Here is a 19,311-nt window from a genome sequence, read left to right as displayed (position 1 = left end):
GTTTCCCTCACAGCCAGGAATTGCAGAATGATTCACAGTTGAGACACAGACAGCAGCTCCTCGTTGGTGGTCGCTCTTTCTTTCTGATCAGAGGCCTACACAGATGTTCTATTATGTAGCACTGCTTCACTCCAGCACAATCACTACAGTTTAGCACAAGATACCCCGCAAAAGAATTGCTAATGCTTTCTCAAAATGAGTGCTTTGTTTTTTCAGAGCTAACATATCTGGGTTTAGGAGCTCCCCAAATGGTTCACCAACTCTCACTACCAGATAATGCATTTTAATGCAAGTTAACTCATTATCTGAACATCATTGTTGGCGGAGCATTCATTTTTTTCTTTTGACGGATTTATATTGACAGTTTCTTCTTCCTAGAGGTTCAGTATAGAAGGTATAAGTACTTTGAACAAATATATACTGTGTACAGATGCAGTGTTCTAATAATCTCCCTTTAAGGAGGTTGAAATTGCCTGTTAAATCACACTCTCACACTCACACTGCCAGTTTGGAGCAGTGTCAAAGATATGTGGCAAGAGTCTGAGCTGTGGGCTGCTGTTAGCTTTGTTGGTGCTATTGTTGGTCCTTTAGCTTTGCTCTGCTGTTGAAAAGATGGACTCAAAGTGGCCAAAGATCTGCTTTGAGACCAAGTTAGTGTTAAGATAATGGAGACGTTGGTTTCTGGTGCACTTCCTGGAGTGAGTGAGGGACTCTACGCCTAAACAACTACTTGGAACCACCTGGCACTGCCTTGTTGAAAAGATCAAAGTTATTTAATGTATTTGGTGTCAAAGGGTTGGCTGTGGCTCACTGTCCGTTCTTTAGTTTGAAGATTGCTGTTTTGATCCGCAACTTCCCGATACTGATCCCTGTATTGCTCCCAATGAGTTCCTCGTTTATCAGTTATCTTGGAGGCAGCTGTTTAGATATGTGCATGTAAGCTATATCTTGTGAAGTCTTCAGCTTTCAGTTGGAAGGTTTTATTCCCCTACCAGAGGGATAAGACTGGAGACAGTTCTTTTATGACTTTCCCAAAATGGAAAGCACACCGAGTTAACTTTTGGTTCTGGTTGTCTTTGTTTTGTTGTGAAATGCTGGTGCTCACTCCTTGTTTTCACATCAAAATTCTTTTTGTAAACGTTTGTTACTGAAAATAAAATGCCTGACATCAGTCGTATGCCTGATCTACAGTACTTGATGCAACACATTTTGAAGAACATGTCGTTTAACACAGACCTGCTTTGTTCAAATACATTTCATCACTGGTCGTGTTTTAGACATTACTGCAATGAATAAAGACTCCAAGCTGCCATTAAAAAGCATTTTCTTCTACATCATGTGATACAGACTTTCATCATGTGACTTGCATTTAGGAGGTGCCACCAGTTCTGTGGCTGCTCGCGATAGCATGAGGAGATTGTTTCTACCCATACAGGTTCAAGGGAACATTTCACTTCCCAAATGTTTTTACGCTTTATAACCAACAAAAAAAACAAGATGAGTGGAGACGTTTCATGTTCATAGATAGCCTGCCTACCTGTCTTTTTTCATTTCACTCCATAGTTCTGTGCGTGTGTAAAATTTAGTGCCATCTTGTGGCGCTGAGGCATAGCTGCTGTAAATCCCTTTCAAGTCACTCCTAATTGAGCTCGTGTGGTCTCTTTTTCAGGCTCCAGTGGCGCAATTGGTCAGCGCGCAGTACTTATAAGACAGTAACTGACAGAGTGATGCTGAGGTTGTGAGTTCAAGCCTCACCTGGAGCAGTGAAGTTTTAAATAATTTGTCAGAAGTTAAAATAGATGGTGAGCAACCCTGGGAAGACTGTGGTCTAGCTGTCAGATAATCCACTGGCAAACAAAGTTCAGCGTTACCCTATGTTGTAATTGAATTTTTGGGGAAGATGCTTAGGGTTGCTGGTAAACTAACAGGCTTTTGATTCTTGTTTCAGGTGTTTGCCTTCACTTTTTATCTGCAGGGACACTGGATTAGTGTGGAACATATGCCCACTGTTACACAACAACTCTGGTCACTTTTGGTTTCCGGCTTTGTCTCCTGAGAAATGTTTGTCGTCATGTGTCTGTGTAAACCGTCCTACAACCCCTTTTTCTGGTTTGCTTTGTCCAGCTGGCAGGCTTAGGAGGGAGATAACGAGCATGGATGAGACGGGCAGCAGGAACAGCAGCCTCCAGAGGAAGAAGCCGCCATGGCTCAAACTGGACATCCCAACCATCCAGCTGACGCCAGACGACACCCCACCGGTCACCCAGGTAAGAAACTAATGTACAAAATGTTGCAACTGTCAGCTCCAAAAAAACCAAGACTAGTGCCATAGCATACGATGTGTATCTATCACTTTCAACATCCTCACACACCGAACAAATTCCATATTATGAGGAAGCCGGTGAGAAAAACTTCAACGCTCGCTGATCACGTCCTTGTGTTTGTGTGTGTTGTAGCCGGTGAAGCGCATGCGCAGTGTCAGCATGCCGGGAGAAAATCCGCATACCCGCAGTGTCGCCTTGGAAACTTCCAACAACTACCTCAAACCTCCTCTGGAGACACTGCCCTCCTTCACGCAGTCCATCAAGAAGTTAGTGACACACCCAAACACATGCAAACACAGACTGAGGCAGAATTTAGAAAAAAGGTTCTCTTCTTTTTCTCTTTGCTGATTTTCTCCAGCTGCTAATTTCTCATGAATTCTGCTTGTATACTTTTTAATAGATCCTGCGCACCTATAAATCCTGAACAAAGCTATTTCAACCTGTAACCTACTTTCTGATTCAACACTAATTAAACTTGTGCTTTTTTTTCTCTCTTGTCACCCCTTTTCTTTGATTTTGCCTTATTTAATACCTTCTTTTCCCCCCTGCGTCCTTGCCCACCTCTTATTCTGATGTGTGTGTAGTGAGAAAAGGGTGCACTTTGACCGTGTAAATACAGTTCCCCCAAAAGGCCAGAGGGGCCTAAGGAGGGTGTCAACCAGCCGAAGGCGGTCCTGTGTCCCCAAAATACTCTCCAGACGGCGTTCGTCTATACCCAAACAGATCATCAGGTACAGGGGAGGTGGAAAGTTGACCTGTTTCAACTGCTTTCACTGCAATCTGGTGCTGTCACACATTGTTTTACCACCTTGTGGACTAATGTTGTTTAGATTTAACAGCTGGTTCGCTAAAATGACTCAGATGTGAGTCAGTGGCCTCAAATGCAAAACATTTATAGCAGTTGATGTACAGTATGTATAAATAATGACAAAACATTTATTCATTTGATAAAGGACTCTAGTATTTGGATCTAAAGGGAACTTCCTCTTTTACTCCTGCAAATCATGTTGTCTGTTTTCACCTGTGATAGGGAACATATATACTGTGTGTGGGTGATTCACGTGTACACCCATCACTTCACATGATATTGATATTATTTTTCAGTAGATGCGATAAAAATATGTGCAATAAAACCATTTCCTTACAATATGAAATGGGGGCTGCACAGTGGTGTAGGGATAAGCACTGTTGCCTCACAGCAAGAGGCTTCCTGGCTATACCAGGCTGTACCAGGCTCAAATTCTGGTGGGGGGGGGTGTCTTTCTGTGTGGAGTGTGCATGTATGCGTAGGTTCTCTCCAGGTACTCTGGCTTCCTCCCACTGTCCAAAAGCATGCATGCTCGTTTTATTGGTGTCTGTACATTGACCCTAGGAGTGAGTGTGCGTGTGCATGGTTGTTTGTCTCTGTGTGGCCCTGTGACAGACTGGTGACCTGTCCCTGCCTCTTGTCCAATGACAGCCTCCCGCCCCCCGCCTGCGACCCCGAGTTGGATTAAGAGGGTTTAGAAAATGGATGGATGGAAGTTAAAATGGTCTTTCTTTCTGTTCGGTCTCAAACTTTTTCTGCTGCCATTTTCTTATGTTTAGGCAACAAACTCACTGGTTAGGTTTAGGAAAACATAACTGTTTTGGGTTCAAATAGACATTGCAAAAAGTTGCTCCTTCAGTATCTAGGTTCTAGGTCACCGTTCTGGAGAGTTTTTTGTTTGTCTGGACGACAGCCCTTTAACTCTATAGGTATCGTTGTCATTTTTTTTTTTTTACACCACAGCTGTGTAACTTTGTCTGTGACACATGAAGAATGCATTAAGTGTATCAGTGTCAGTCCAGGTGGCACGCAGGACTAAAGGGTCTGAGTTAGACAAAATAACACAATTACTCATACAGACAGTGTATGCGCCTCAGGCCACATCAAAGCAGCTCCATGAATAGTGTTAAAGTGAATGTATATGTTTGAGCAAGGAGCCACAACTGGAACCTGGAAACACTCAAAACTAATGTTCCTATGTCTTAACTATCATTCTGAGGTTTACTGCCTCTGCATGTGTTTTTTTGGGAGTATGTTTGATGTTTGTGACGGAATTAATGGGATCGAGAGAGTTTATGTGTAGAGGTGACTTATAGAGGTGAGCAAAGGTACTTTTTGCAGGAAATATCTCTACCATTTAAACAAAGCGTGTGTGTATGATTTGCAGGGTATCTGGGAAGAACCTTTGATGTTTCTTGATCAGGAGGACAAGAAAAACACGCTTTCTGAGTATTTTTTTGTGGGACGGAGGCATTCATTTTGACAGATCAGGCCAAATATTTGAACGGATAATGATTTATGGTTAATGATAGGAGTTTAAAGCGCACAGGCTCAGTCTGATTCCTTTAACTGTTAGCAAGGAGGGGTTCAAAATATGAGCTTTGTGGCACTGCTACTCCAGAGCCTGTGTAAGCGTGTGCATGTGTCATGTTCAGGCATGTCTGAGTGCTCTCCTCTAACTCAACACCCTCTCAGTGGGTATGATGATCTTTCTTCTCATTCTAAACTCCTATTTCCTGTGGCGTGCCGGTCTCTTAGAGGTTAGAGTGTTTACACACAGTCCTGCAAAATAAGGCACAGAGACAGACAGACGGAGAGGAAAGGACCTCATTGATAGTGATCGTTGTTGCTCTAGATTAGGGGGGCGGTATTCAGTTTGACAAGGACCAGACCCTCAGTCTTCTTCACTCATCAGTACACATCCTTTTGCCTGAAATCTTGAGGAGGGACGCTTGGAAACCTGCCAACTACTGACACATTTCTCCCACTCCCACACATACGCAGACTTATGGAAACCTCTGTTGTGTGCTGGTGACAACAAGTTCAGGAAATGATCCTCCCGCTCACTGCAATGAGCAGGTCCAGCTGGAAGAAAACTTGAAGTCCCCCTGCGAATCTCTTATTACATCAGGATGTTCACCGTGGAAGTCAGATTCCTGCCTGACCGGGAAGATCAGTGCCGGCTTTAAAACTTTTATACTGATTAACCAGGACCTCTCTAACCGGGACAGGGCTGTGTAACAGAGTGTGGACATGTGTTGATCCTTCTCTCCTTTTGCGTAACAGCAAGGTACTGCTGGCCTACATATCAGGAAATCCCCTTATGGAACTGTGTATGTTTTAATTTGTGAAGGATCAGTTTGCATCCAGCAGGTCAGGGTAAGTGAGGTCACCATTGTTAGTGATGCTGGTGATGGAGGTGACTCAGCTCCAAAGCCCCATCCCTGGTCAGGTATGATCCACACCCTGAACCCTTCCTGGAGCTCTCAGGACAGGTGAGTGTGCTGTGGCAAATCAGAACACGGCAAACATGCTGTTTATGCATTCGTTCGCTTGGACTTATGTGAAATTTAATGTTTTGATTGATTTTAACCGTATATATTAAGCTTTATCATTATAAACAGTTATATGTACGGTATATCAAATATATCTAAGGATATCTATAAGGACTTCCTGATCCCTTTGTTACCACAAAAATGTGCATCTGATATCTGTGACACTGTTTTCCATTTTGAAAGTGGTGAAAGAACTCAGGAGAGTGGTTTTGGGAAATAAACATATTACCACTGAGCCAGGAGATAATATAAACGATGAATTGAGGCTTACTTGTTAACAGATAAATATAAAACTAGAATTGGATAGCATAGATCTGTCCAAAGGCTTTGTGCTGCTTATACACTTAAACTTTCGTTGGCATATTTAAATATAAAAGAATATAACGTGACATAGAAAGGTGCTGGTTGGAGGATTTTGTTACCCTCAAACGTAAGCTAGCAGTTTCCGCTGAGGAACAATAATTTAAGCTAAGATCGGCTAACTGACAGCTGCATGACTAGAAGACAAATCTTTGTGTCTGCAAGCCTGCAAGTCAGCGTATTTTCCAAGTAGCCCTACATTTGCTGAAAGTAAAAGTGCTGCGTTTCAAATTTGACCAAAGTAGGAGTGTCAGTATGAGCCGCAAAATGCAATTAAATGTGAGTAAAGAAATCAAATCTGAAAGGTATGCAGCGGAATGGATCTTGTTGTTGATATTAAGATTATTGCAGGTACTATAACTTGTTAGCATGCAGCTCAAAGTTGGAGCTGGACCTGCTTTATCTACTTGATATAAACTTTTAATAATTCACGTGAATAAACTGCATAAATGGTAGATATATTATTGTGAAACTGAAAAACAACTAAACCTTTAAAGTAGCATTAAACCTAAAAAAATTTAACATTTACTATTAATGCTCATGTCTACCTTCTCTATGACCCCGTCTCTCTTTTTGTTCAGCGGTTGCTTTTGTTTAGTATGTACAAAGCTTTGCCCCTGGGCCATGTCTCCGGTAATTACAGCACATCAGATTCCTGCTGCATGTGTACCTGCCTTACCTGGAGGATATGGAGTCTTAATTGATGCGGCTCAACACTCTTTTAATCTGTGATATGGGAGCACGGTGTGACGTCGTTAAACGCATGCTTTATTAATGTTGTGTGTGGGCTTTTCAAAGTCTGTGACCGCGAGTGCACATATGACTACACATCTGGACAAACAAATATCATCTGGACTGAATCAGGCTCGTGGTGGTCTATAGCATTTACTATATTTAAGAAGGCAAACATTTTTCAGCTATAAATAAAACGCCTCTTCCTTCTCCCGCTTATTTCCATCTCTCTCCAATCTGTTTACAACATATATATATATATTCCCTCCTCTCCTGCTTAAGAAGCCCAGTCTAAATCGGGCGTCTTTTTTTTCTTAAACCTGTGTCCTCTTTCTGAAAAATTCCTTTTTTGTGGAACAACAATCAGGCTCGCACCGCCCTCTCCCTGCCCCTGCTCAGCCTTAAAAGGCCTCTCCAGATGGCGTATTTCTTGATGATGAAGGCTGAGTGTTTATTACAGAGCGTTCTGCTCTCTAAACAGTCCCTGAGTGCGGCCCCCTCCGCCTGATAGGTGAACAACCTTGCACGGCTTAACTGTTTGATGGAAAGAGGGACCTGAGCGCACGTTTGCTGTTGGTTAAACATACAGAATCGGCAGCCATGACAGGGGATCTACGGTGGGAGTATGAGGCAAAAGCTGCTGCTTTTTCTGCTGTCAGAGCGGAAGCAGCAAGTTGTGTAAGGAGGCATACGGTATTCGTCAGCCAGACGCTAAGCTGGGTTACGATTGTCCATGTAATCAAACATGCACACATACAAAATTACAACGAATGAGGTGGATAAAGGAGAGAGGGAAAACACAAGAACTCTGACATGTTGCCATGTTGTGCCGAGACCTTTGCTTAATCACATGACCTCCAGCTACGCAATTTGTGACCTATGTGTAATCCTGAATCTCTACTATCAAATCACTTCATCTCTAGTCAGCATCATTGCTGTGGTTAAAGGACCATCTTGTATGATTTAGTGGCCTCTAGTGATTAAGTTGCTGATTGGAGTTCAAACTGAATACTGCGCCCTCACAGGAACATGGCAGCAAGACAGTGGGAGATGATAAGAAGGATAGATAGGACCATTTGAATAATGCTATTTGGTTTCAGTTTTCACAAATTTCAGTTAGAAAGTTCAAAAGTTTCCGCAAATATCTTTACATATATGGCTGTCTTCCAGTAATGACAAGGAAGGAAATAAAAAAACAGTCTCAAAGTCAGCTATTAGCTGAAAACCAACAAATCAGCTGATCAGTGAGTTAACCTATCAATTAATGAGCATATTTTTGTGCTGAATAAGATGGACACGGAGGTCAGTCTGTGAGAAATGCACTCCTCAGTCAAACATCAAAATGCTAACATCTGATTTCACTAATCAGAGTCTGCCCTGTCCCCAGGGGTACAGCTGACTGGTTCGGAGTGAGCAAGGACAACGACAGCACCCAGCGATGGAGGAGAAGGAGCCTACAGCACTGCAGCCATCTCTACGGGGGTCTGAAGCCGCAGGTGATGAGGGAGATGGAGCTACACAGCCAAGATAATCTCTCCCTGGCCAGCTCTGAGACCCCTCCACCCCTCTACCTCCCACCCCACCACCCCAGTCACCACCATCACTATGACATGCAGAGGGTAGGCCAGTAGAAGGGTGGAAAATGAAGTGGACAGTCATTCACCGTTTCTCCTTTTCTCATTTTTCTCCCTCGGCCTTTCACTTTCAGATTTTTGGCGCTTGCTTTACTCCTTCGCTTTGTCGTCTCGCCTGGGGTTAGATTGATGAAGACTAAAACCTTGATCTACGTTTTTTTTCCAAAAGATGTCTTTGCATCTTTGACGTCATAACTGCTCACGATGATGAGCCACGATGACTATTCACAGAAAGTCATTACAAGTTGTGAAGCACTGCTAGCATTGATGCAATCATGTCAAAGAACATGTTTGCAACATTATCAAAAAGCTTCAAATGAGTTCTTTCCTGCTGCAGTTCTGATCATTATAACAAGTGTGTTCATCACTGTGTTTATAGTAACAATTTAGTGAAATAGTTTCCAAAAGTAGATTTTGATGCAGGCTTAGCTGCAGGGCGCTTTAAACAAAGGGCAGCTGTTTTACTTTTGGCCATTTTTGACCAATGAGCTGAGCGAGCTAGGGATTTTGTAATGTTTTATTTTAGTTTAGAGGGTCGTTAATGAGCGAGGAGCTCAAATGGAACATCTCAGCAACGTACAGTAGGACAATAAATCTTGTAACAGCAACATTATACAACCAGAAACCTGTAGTTGGATTTCATTTGGGCTTATTAAAATCAAACTCAGTGCTTTTGAAACAGTCATAAGTCCTAAAAACTGTTGCATAGGGAGTTTCATAGAGAAGAAACACCTGCTGAGTTGTGGCGCATGTGATTTAGAACTAAACAAAAATGTTCACTGCAAGATAAAAGCTTTTTTAAAAGGTTTTCACCTGCTATATCCATATAACCCTAGTTGGGTGTGCGTTTCCTCTGCTTTTGTTGTCGTTTACCGTTGTATCTGTCATGAAGAGAAAGTGTGTGTCTGTGTTTGTGTCTGTGCACAGATTGTAGACCCCCTGGCTCGGGGTCGAGCTTTCCGCACGGTAGAAGAGGTGGACGGGCTCAGTGCCCCGCAAACTCCCCTCACACCCGGCACCGCATCGCTCTGCTCATTTTCCAGCTCCCGCTCCGCCCTCAACCGGCTGCCAAGACGACGGAAGCGGGACTCTGTCGCAGTCATGAGTCTCAAAGCTGCAGCAGCTCTAATGAAGGTGTTTTTTTTGTTTTGTTTTGTTTTTTTTATGATTTATTGAATTAAAAACAAAAAAATCAGTCAGCAATATTTTAGCCTTTGCAAACTGTGCTTTTCAATGTCTGTGCAATAAAATCCCTTTTATAGCTTCTAAGCCACTGCCTATCCAGATTTCTCTGCCATTAAATGTCCTTATCTGTATAATGTAGATGCACATTAGTTCCTTCTATAACTATATCATCAATTGTATTGTAAGATATTTAGAATCAGTTCTTGGAAACTGACCCATTCATACCCTAATCGATGTTAACATGTGTGTACTCATATTTGTGCTGGCGTCTTATATAAACCATCAGATCAGCTTGTCTTTCTGGGGATTAAACTATGGCAAAATATGTTATAGCAGAGCACACACGATGCTCTCTACACTCACTGCAGATAAAGTATGACTGAAGGCATGTGGGTCGGTGTCTGTGTGTTGCCGGGTGGCGGTTACTGGGGGAGTTGTTGGTGGCAGATGGTCTGTGATAATACACAGCGAATGCTCAGCTACGTTCTGGATTGAGGTCAGAGTATTCCAGAAGAGTGGAGCTAATCCACTGACACATAAAGGCCTCTGGTGCCATGTAAACGCCACACACTGTAATACAGAAAAGTACTCTTGCCTGCTTGGCCGCCTCTCACCACTTCCGCAAGGCCACAGGTGTAAGCATAAGCTATTGGGGAAAATTGCTGTAATTGCTGTAAAAGAAAAGATCAACGTTTTGAATGTATTTATGAGGTCAATGATCCAATATTACGTATCTGTAAGTGGCACCATTTGAACCCCCATGTGCAACACTAACGGCAGCTTTACATTTCTAGTAACTGCCGATCAGTTTGCATAGGAATGGACGAATTTAAACGCATTCCTTCGTACAGAACAGCTTCATGTCGGTGGTTAAAAATGTAAACTATTCCTTTATTAATCATACTCTGGTTGAGTGGCCTGTGCTTGATCGTGATCCACGTTTTCTTGACATTCAGTTCACAAACAGATTCTCAGTTAGTACCTGCAATCATAGTTCCAAATGAATTTTTCTAGTGTTGAACTCCAAATGAGGCCATCCGTGTCCAGATGTGGCAAAATAGGCCCAAACCATGATACTATCACCATGGTGTTTTCTCGGATGGGATAAGGAGGGCAGTAGGTTTATTTTGTTGTGCAAACATAATCCTTCTTTGAGTTCTTTGAAAGGCGGTGGCATTTACTCACTTACAGTCTAATTTCCCATTAATTTTTTTCCACTCACAGATGAATATAGTTTTTTGCTTGATTCAATTTATTTTTAGTTTAAATATTTTAAACATTCTTTTTTGATAAGCACCGTAAATTTGTGCAGTCGGGTAATCTTTATAATGTCCTAAAGTGGCCGTTGTTAATAATGATTATATTATGAACGCGTGTGTTTGCCAGGGTCGAACTTTGGGTGAAAGCGCTCCCGGGCAGTGTCGCAGACGGAGTTTTGTGCCTCCTAGCATCTTTGAAGATGACACGATGGATTTCCCCGATGAGCTGGACACTTCCTTCTTCACCAGAGTGAGCAGCAGACACACTCCCACACTCTCCCAGGATGACGTTTTAATCAGCCGTAAAGCTTTCTTATCATTCACTCGCCCTAAAGCCTACAGTCGTGGAGTATTTTTAGGTTTTCTAGTGTTCTACGTTTGTGCTCAAAGCATCAACATCCTATGGATTGAACTGAGCTTTTCAGCTCTGGTTTCAGACTCCTTTTTACATGGTTTTCATGTTTGCAGGACGGCCTGCAGGATGAGTTGTCCAGCTATGCCGATGAGGTTTTTGAGACGCCATCAGAGGCTGAACTCAAACAGCTGGATGAGAGTGTGCTCACAGGAAGTGCACTGGATAAGAATAAATTGGAGAGGAGTCATCTCATGCTGTGAGTTTATGTTTAAAATATATCGACTATATAACCAAATGCGAGAGGAGAGCCAGTCTTATCACTTTTACAGAAAATAATGTTGAATTATATTTTCTACTGTATATAATTTGCCTCTTTCCAGGCCTTTAGAGAGAGGATGGCGGAAGGCAAAAGACGGCTCTCTGGTCCAACCTAAAGTACGTCTGAAACAGGAGGTGGTGAGTGTCAACAGCCACCAGCAGCGGGGACAAAGGATTGTGATTCCTGTTAAGAAGCTGTTTGCCCGAGAAAAGAGGCCATATGGGTTGGGCATGGTCGGTCGTCTCACAAACCGGACATACCGCAAGCGCATTGACAGCTTTGTCAAGAAGCAGATTGAAGACATGGACGATCACAGGTAGGATCGCTGTTTTGATTTTTTTTGTTGAACAGGGACAGCTGTTCTCTTATGTAATATCATGGATGGCACTCATGAAGCATCCTTGTAAATGAAGCTTCTAACTTCCCCCCTCTACTCTTTAGGCCTTTTTTTACCTACTGGATCACATTTGTCCATTTGCTCATTACCATCCTGGCTGTCACTATTTACCATATTGCCCCCATAGGCTTCACGCAACATGAAACTGTGGACTCTGTAAGTATATTACACACTCTTTATAAAGGTTTGTAATGCGTAGGCTGCACTTTATAAAAAATAAAGTTGTTAATTTTTTTTTTTCCTTTTTTTATTTGAGGTTTTGAGGAATAAGGGAGTTTATGAAAATGTTAAGTTTGTGCAACAGCAGAACTTCTGGGTGGGTCCAAGCTCTGTAAGTATTTTCACCTGAGAATCATTTATCTATAAACTACTGTTGTTTTTTTGTTTGTTTGTTTTTTAACACTGTGCTAAATTAGGATTAACATATTTGGTAAAAAAGATAGTTGAAAAGTAACCTTTGAATCATTAAAAAGTTATTTATAAATAGTGAGAATAGCTAAATGTTAGTAATGAAAGGGAAGATAGCCAGCTAAAGAAAATATTACATTTATAGTCATGGATAGAATTAATTTTAGTGAGGCGTCAGCATGAATTTTAGTTATTTATATTTTTAGCTAACTATTTTAACTTAAAATAGCTAAAAAGAGTTTGCTAATTTTCAAAAAAACATTTAAAACAGAAATGGCAACATTTAGTTTAGAATAAAAAGTTCAAATTCGAAATGATAACTACTTCGCTAGAATTAATAAGTAAATTTATTTTTAAAAGTTTAGCTACAAATTGTTTAAATACTTAGCTAAAAGTAATTAGTAAATCTTTTTTAAAGTTTAGCTGAAATTGTTTTGCTAAAAAAAGCTACAAAGTGTTTATAAATATTTAGCTTAAATTGATTGATAAAAAGCAGAAAGAGTTGATATATTTACTTTCAATAATGGATCAATTGTTGACTAACTAGTTAGCCTGTTGAAGTGCCGTTGAAGTAGTCTGCTAAAAAATAGATTTTTTAAAGGAATGACTACATTCTTGAAAAAGTAAGCTAAGATATTTAGTTAAAATAAATAACTGACAAAGTAAAATGATTAGCTGAAAGTAACTTTTGAAAAGCTGAAATAATGGATGAATAGTTAACTTGTTAGCCAAAGTACTGTTAGCTATGCAGCTAAATACTTGCTAAAACTAAGTTGTTAGCTAACTGACAGAAAGTTCTTCTCCTGTAAGATGGATATAAACCTGACCAAAATTAGCCTGGATATTGACTGTTTGACTGTGGTGTAATTTACACCACTTTACCCTACAATGAGGCTGGATGGACAGTCCATTACACATTATATACAGTATGATAGATGATATAGTTGATGATACAGTGTTAGGTCAATTAGAATAGCTTTAAACCGATTTATAACATAACTGACAATGTCGCTGGAGGGTGTTGGGGGTAACATCTTGATGAGAAACAAGTGGCCTAAAACATTTTTGCCAAATTGTAATACTGTTCTCAATGTCCTCCAGGAGGTACTGATTCATCTGGGTGCCAAGTTTTCCCCTTGCATGCGTCAAGACGAAGAGATCCACAAACTGATCCAGGAGAAGAAAGCAAAGGAGAGAGAATCAGGCTGCTGTGTGAGAAACGATCGCTCCGGCTGTCTGCAGACATTGCAAGAGGAGTGTTCGGTCAGAGAAACTAAATAGTGATTTTAAAGAGATTTTGTTTTGTTCTTGTTTGGTAAAACTCAAGTCATATATAACATCATTCAGAATAATGATTCAAATAATTAAGCTTTCATTCGGTAAACGCTGCTAGCCACCTCAACCTTTAAGAATCTCAGCTTTCATTGAATAGATATCTTACATCTTCAGGCATTTTCTTCTTGCTCAAACTGCAGAGTACCCTGGCAGTGTGGGTGAAGTGGCCTCAGCACCCCAGTGCTCCGTATTTAAAAGGGAAATTACGCCAGCATGGTTCAGTCTGCCATCAGGACCCAAGGTAACATATAGCAGTTGTGTGCTTAACCACAACACTTTCATTTTTTACACGGTCAGGAGTTGGATTGAACACTTATAATTAGTTTACTGTGCCACAATGGCAGTTTTTACAGTAACCTCTTTCTTGTCTTGAATTTTGTTTTATCTTTTTTTTTTGCTTCTGCTTTATGATTGTTTTTTTAGAATTTGTCAGGAGCCAGCCTCAGTCTCACCTCATGAGTGGGCAGACGACATCACACAGTGGCCAGTGAGTGAATGATCTGATATCTCTGCAGTTAGATACGCACATCAGCAAAACTAAAATCAACAAACAAGATGACATAAGCCGATGATGCGTTCTGCTTTGTCAGATGAAATGACTGAAAACAGCTTTGCAGGATCGTTGAGTTTTACAAGGAGTTAAATGTGTGTGTTCTTAAAGCTGATTCCAAAGGAGGAGGATGCATTCAAAGGACTTTATTTGATGTTTACAGTCATCGATTTGTTTGTTTCTGTTTTTTTTTCCAAACTTTTCCTCTGGTTCTTATCTGTAGGTGTGCACAAGGTACAACTCTGGGAATCACACCAACCTTCCCCACATAGACTGCACAATTACGGGCCGGCCCTGCTGCATTGGGACCAAAGGACGGTAAGAATCTGTGGCGTTGCAGGAGTGTGATCTGCTGTTGGGCTTTGATATTTTGTTGCAAAATAGCCACTACTACACTTGATTGGTTTCATGTTTACAGGTTACCTATTTTGTGTTTTTACCGCCACTTCACAGTGTCATTAAGTTGTCAAAAGAGTTTCAATTACCACTTTTTTTTAATAGAAAGCTAATTGCTCTCTGTCCGTCTCATTCCACAAATGTTGTGTTGCAGATGTGAAATCACTTCCAGAGAGTACTGTAAATTCATGCATGGCTACTTCCACGAGGAAGCCACTCTCTGCTCACAGGTAGGACTGCCCTCACACTTTCTTTTATTGTGCTTGAGATGAACCCAGTACCAACAGCATTTTAAATGCCACTGCTCCAGATAAGGCTCAATAAGTGCGGGTCACTGCCTCATACATGCCGCACACCTCCCACGTAAAAACTGGCAAAAGCTCTGAGGCTCCACACAGTGACAAAGGCCAAACTAGTGTGTGTGAAGTGATCAAATATTTTGTCAAAGCAAGTGAAATCTTGCCTCAGTATTAGCATGAAACAAAAGCTTCAGGTCAAATCGTGTGGGCGGTTTAAAGCAACGAGAGACGTCATGTTTTGAATTCAGGTGGCTCAGGTTTAAAACCAGTCCAGGACCCAAGCAGCAAGGAGCTGGATCTTTATAGAAAGTGTAATTCTTTCACAGGAGTCTTTGATTAAGTTTAATCTGGATACCTTTCCACTTCAGTCTTTACCAGTTTCATTTTCGTGCTGCCTCTTTACAGAGAGCTAAACAAGCATCTGTGTGGCAGCTTTGGCATTGCGCTATGAGTTGCTGTTTTATAAGCGCTGACCAACTTCTCCACTGATGCCTCTTGGGAAATGACACTGGCTAAGATTCTATTTCTTTCACAGGCTAAACTACAGTCATATGCATTACATACACCACACACTAACCAATTGCACCACTGGAGACTGTTTAGTGCTGTGAAATAAGGGAGTATGGATTTCACACTGCTGCGTTGCTCCACAGGATGGCAGTAGAGCACTACTGATGCACAGCACCCTAAGTCCTGACTGCTTTCCCCTGACTGTCCCCTCCTTCTCCCCCAGGTGGCCTGTATGAATGATGTTTGCGGGTTGCTGCCTTTTCTCAACCCTGAGATCCCAGATCAGTTCTCCCGGCTGTGGCTGTCTCTATTTCTTCATGCTGGGTGAGTAAACTTTTCTTTTCCGGTCTGGGTATTTACAGCAACACTTCTTTTTTTTTTTTGTTTTCTGTGAAGATAAAAGAGTAGATAAATAACTTAAAGACTTAGATAGACATTTGAATTCAAACTAAACTGTATATTGTGAAATCAAGAGGGAATTTTGGACAGTAATTCTGCGTCTCGTGTGTGTCTGCAGGATCCTGCACTGCCTGGTGTCCGTGTTGTTCCAGATGACGGTGCTGAGGGATATAGAGAAGCTGGCTGGCTGGTTGAGGATCTCCATCGTTTACATGCTAAGTGGTATCACTGGGAACTTGGCCTCTGCCATCTTCCTGCCCTACAGAGCAGAGGTACAAGTTGTCAATAAACACGATGTTGTATTTTACAGACATTGTATATTATAAAAAAAGTTATTACATTAAAAACGACGCATCGATTCAATGCTGTGATCCTGCATGCTGTTAGATAGTCTTACTTCCTCTGTTACAACCTTGCCCTCCAGGTGGGTCCTGCAGGCAGCCAGTTCGGCATCCTGGCCTGTCTGTTTGTGGAGCTGTTTCAGAGCTGGCCGATCCTCGAGCGACCATGGCGGGCGTTCGCTAAGCTGCTGGCCATCTCTGTCTTCTTCTTCTCTTTCGGTCTGCTCCCTTGGATCGACAACTTTGCTCACATCTGTGGTTTTGTGTCAGGATTCTTCTTGTCCTTCGCCTTCCTGCCATACATCAGGTATGTGACGAAAACAGATCCAACCGCTTGTTGTCCCTGGGTCTCTGCTGATATCAGTTAATGGAGAGATCGTAGCTGTGGGAATAATTCAGTGTACTCTTTTCTTATTTTTTTGTTTGTTATTGCCAGCTTTGGGCGCTCTGATATGTACCGAAAGCGGGTCCAGATCTGCGTCTTCCTGCTGATCTTCCTGGGTCTGCTCTCCGCTCTGGTCATTCTCTTCTACGTCTACCCAGTCAAATGTGACTGGTGTGAGTACCTCACATGCATCCCGATCACAGACAAGTTCTGCGAGAAATACGATTTGAACGCACATCTCCTCTGAACATTGGAGTGAAGGCTGAACTTGTGTGGGATCGTGTCTGTTGAATAATGGAGGTAAAAACTGGACACGGGACTACAGCTGAACTTATGACTGAGATGGGACATTTTCCTGGAAAGACAAACGCTTTTTTCAGGATTTTGTATCGACCTTTTAATTCCAGATTTATTGGAACTTTTCTAGAGATCACTTTATGAATGAAGGCCAGACATGGAAAACCTTGTGGAATTTGACTATCGATGGCGAGCAGAAGGATCAACACGAAGCTCACTAAATAAGGACTTATTGTGAATATGTGTGATTGATCTCTTGCTGGGCTAATCGATGATCAGTCACATCAGAGGGCAGTTACATAAAGAGTTGCCTCTTATCAAATTGACTTAAAACAGACTTAACAACACCACCTCGTGGCCAAAAGGAGCATTACAACCTCTGACCACTGTGATGGAGGAGCAGAGGATTATTGCTCTGTCCTTTTTTTCAACTTAAACTGTTTTATCATTTGGTTGGCTGGATGTCTTTGGAGTATGAAATGAAATTCATGGACTATGAAATGAGGTTATAAAATTCTCAAATTTGCCTTAATCACACAAACATTCACACGCACATTGTCTCACGACACATGTGCCGTCATGTCTGTTTGAGCAGCTTCTCATATTCAACCTGTGAAAAGTATTCACAATCTGACAAAGCAAAGTTAAATATGCTTTTTTGCAGTATCGAGCAGCTGGATTGGGATTTTAGACTATGTTTGTTCATTTGCTACTTTTTAAAACATTTCCGCCATAGCCTTTAATATACTTCACCAACAAACGGTTTATCTTTTGTATTCATGCTTTGTCACATCTGCAAAGAAAACTATTTCAGATCAGTGTTGGTCAATGTGAATAACTGTGTTGTTTTATTAAAGGTGGTGGCGTTTTAGCTACCTCGTTGCATATGAAGACTGTCTGCTTTCTACCTGCTCTCAGGGGAGGCTCAAACTCACAAATTCAGCATTCCTCTGTAGGTCCGTCTGTCAAACACTGCATGGCGACCAGTTCAATTTCATCAAATGATCCAGTTTTTCCTCCGCTTGAGTTTCTAGTCGGTGGAAAGATTCTTACAAAGTTTTCAGTTAGCCTGCTGCATTAAAAAGGACTTCTTTGTTAGCCTTAGAAACAGTGATGGCTGAATACACCTGCTCCAGGTGAGGCTTGAACTCACAACCTCGGCATTGCTCTGCAGGCAGCTGTCTTATAAGTACCGCGCGCTGACCGATTGCGCCACTGGAGCCTGTGAAAAGAGGAATCAGCTGATTGGTCAAGCCCTTGCAGAAAGCCCTCTTGACTTTGTGGATGGCTAATTCCATAAAGTTGTCTGTCTCTGCTAACAGCAAGGACCACACTCACACCTGTAGTTACTGTGCAGAAATAGTTTGATTCAGTTAAAGTGCGGCATGGGAGATCTGAATTCGCAACCTCAGCATTGCTTTGTGGGTCACTTAGTTAGTTTAGCTTTCATACTCACTGTGTTTACATTAGATTTTTATCAGTGATGCTAACCAGCTTTTCCAGAAAGCTAAATGCACCTGCTCCAGGTGAGGTTTGAACTCACAACCTCAGCATTGCTCAGCAGGTCACTGTCTTATAAGTACTGCGCGCTGACCGATTGCGCCACTGGAGCCTGTTGACAGAGGAATCAGCTAACAGTCAGACAGTGCACAATAACCAGGAAGCCACGGCAGTGTCTGTGTGAATTGTTCTCGTTTGTGCGAGCAAACAGTGAATTGTAGCATCAGTCTCTACATGACTCAACAGCTGGGTTTAGGTGATTTTTTTTTCCCCAGAGGTCAGTCAGTATGGTGTCATTGATCAAATCCCCTCTAGCTAGCTTTCTCATTCAGTCACATTGACATGCTTCATTTTCATCCTGTATCATTGTTTTTAACATATGAGTCACAAAGTTCATATTTGCTGAAAGCTAAATGAGCACTGCCTTTATTGCTGAAGGGTTCTGATTTTGGATACTTCTGTGCTGCACATGGGCAATACCTTTCATAAAAGCCCTCTGACTTTGGCTAATTCCATAAGGTCGTCTGTCTCTGATAACCACACTCACACCTGCAGAAATAACTTGAGTCAAAGTGCTGCACAGGAGATCTGAATTCACAACCTTAGCATTGCTTTGTTAGTTTAAAGTTAAATGTACCTGCTCCAGGTGAGGCTTGAACTCACAACCTCGGCATTGCTCAGCAGGTCACTGTCTTATAAGTACCGCGCGCTGACCGATTGCGCCACTGGAGCCTGTATGAAGCAACAAGGTTCTAAGATTCCAAACAGAGACAGACAAATAGCTCAGAATAGTGAATGTGTGGATCGATCAAGTAGTTGCTCCAACAAACAGCAAAACTGGGTTCCAACTGGATGCTGTCTGCTCATAGATGACACTTTCAGAATATCAATGAGCTGGTGCCAGGTGAATCTTAAAGTTACAACTTTGATTTAGATCAACACTGTGATTAGATCTAAATTCTT

The 19,311-nt window shown here is 41.8% G+C and overlaps 1 protein-coding gene and 4 non-coding genes across 6 annotated transcripts in view; 2 read left to right on the top strand and 3 right to left on the bottom strand.

Moving 5' to 3' along the window:
* The window catches only part of rhbdf1b (rhomboid 5 homolog 1b (Drosophila)), a 33,063-nt gene extending 15,328 nt beyond the window's left edge, over positions 1-17,735 (top strand). The window contains exons 2-20 of one of the 2 annotated variants that reach the window (XM_072373148.1): positions 2,125-2,267; positions 2,457-2,590; positions 2,909-3,055; positions 8,167-8,398; positions 9,341-9,547; positions 10,985-11,107; positions 11,326-11,468; positions 11,593-11,847; positions 11,973-12,084; positions 12,185-12,259; positions 13,438-13,599; positions 13,812-13,912; positions 14,095-14,158; positions 14,445-14,539; positions 14,772-14,847; positions 15,650-15,750; positions 15,944-16,097; positions 16,250-16,473; positions 16,603-17,735. In XM_072373148.1, the coding sequence (XP_072229249.1) occupies positions 2,154-2,267; positions 2,457-2,590; positions 2,909-3,055; positions 8,167-8,398; positions 9,341-9,547; positions 10,985-11,107; positions 11,326-11,468; positions 11,593-11,847; positions 11,973-12,084; positions 12,185-12,259; positions 13,438-13,599; positions 13,812-13,912; positions 14,095-14,158; positions 14,445-14,539; positions 14,772-14,847; positions 15,650-15,750; positions 15,944-16,097; positions 16,250-16,473; positions 16,603-16,798 (2,715 nt within the window). In that variant the 5' untranslated portion in view covers positions 2,125-2,153 and the 3' untranslated portion in view covers positions 16,799-17,735. The remainder of the gene's footprint in view (positions 1-2,124; positions 2,268-2,456; positions 2,591-2,908; positions 3,056-8,166; positions 8,399-9,340; positions 9,548-10,984; positions 11,108-11,325; positions 11,469-11,592; positions 11,848-11,972; positions 12,085-12,184; positions 12,260-13,437; positions 13,600-13,811; positions 13,913-14,094; positions 14,159-14,444; positions 14,540-14,771; positions 14,848-15,649; positions 15,751-15,943; positions 16,098-16,249; positions 16,474-16,602) is intronic. The other variant, XM_072373149.1, reaches the window with a different exon arrangement.
* Positions 1,670-1,763, top strand: trnai-uau (transfer RNA isoleucine (anticodon UAU)). Its single transcript has 2 exons — positions 1,670-1,707; positions 1,728-1,763. It is a non-coding gene; the product is annotated as a tRNA-Ile (tRNA).
* A 241-nt stretch (positions 17,736-17,976) lies between the features above and the next one.
* trnai-uau (transfer RNA isoleucine (anticodon UAU)) lies at positions 17,977-18,070 on the bottom strand. The gene is made up of 2 exons: positions 18,033-18,070; positions 17,977-18,012 (listed from the first exon to the last, which is right to left on the bottom strand). It is a non-coding gene; the product is annotated as a tRNA-Ile (tRNA).
* A 296-nt stretch (positions 18,071-18,366) lies between these two features.
* Positions 18,367-18,460, bottom strand: trnai-uau (transfer RNA isoleucine (anticodon UAU)). The gene is made up of 2 exons: positions 18,423-18,460; positions 18,367-18,402 (listed from the first exon to the last, which is right to left on the bottom strand). It is a non-coding gene; the product is annotated as a tRNA-Ile (tRNA).
* Positions 18,461-18,986: 526 nt separating this feature from the next.
* Positions 18,987-19,080, bottom strand: trnai-uau (transfer RNA isoleucine (anticodon UAU)). The gene is made up of 2 exons: positions 19,043-19,080; positions 18,987-19,022 (listed from the first exon to the last, which is right to left on the bottom strand). It is a non-coding gene; the product is annotated as a tRNA-Ile (tRNA).
* Between the last annotated feature and the right edge of the window lie 231 nt (positions 19,081-19,311).

The sequence above is a fragment of the Leuresthes tenuis genome, unplaced genomic scaffold, assembly GCF_036924035.1.
Source record: "Leuresthes tenuis unplaced genomic scaffold, fLeuTen1.0.hap1 SCAF_20, whole genome shotgun sequence".
Lineage (NCBI taxonomy): Eukaryota > Metazoa > Chordata > Actinopteri > Atheriniformes > Atherinopsidae > Leuresthes > Leuresthes tenuis.
Note: the sequence above shows the minus strand (reverse complement) of the source record. Positions and strands in the feature narration are given on the sequence as shown.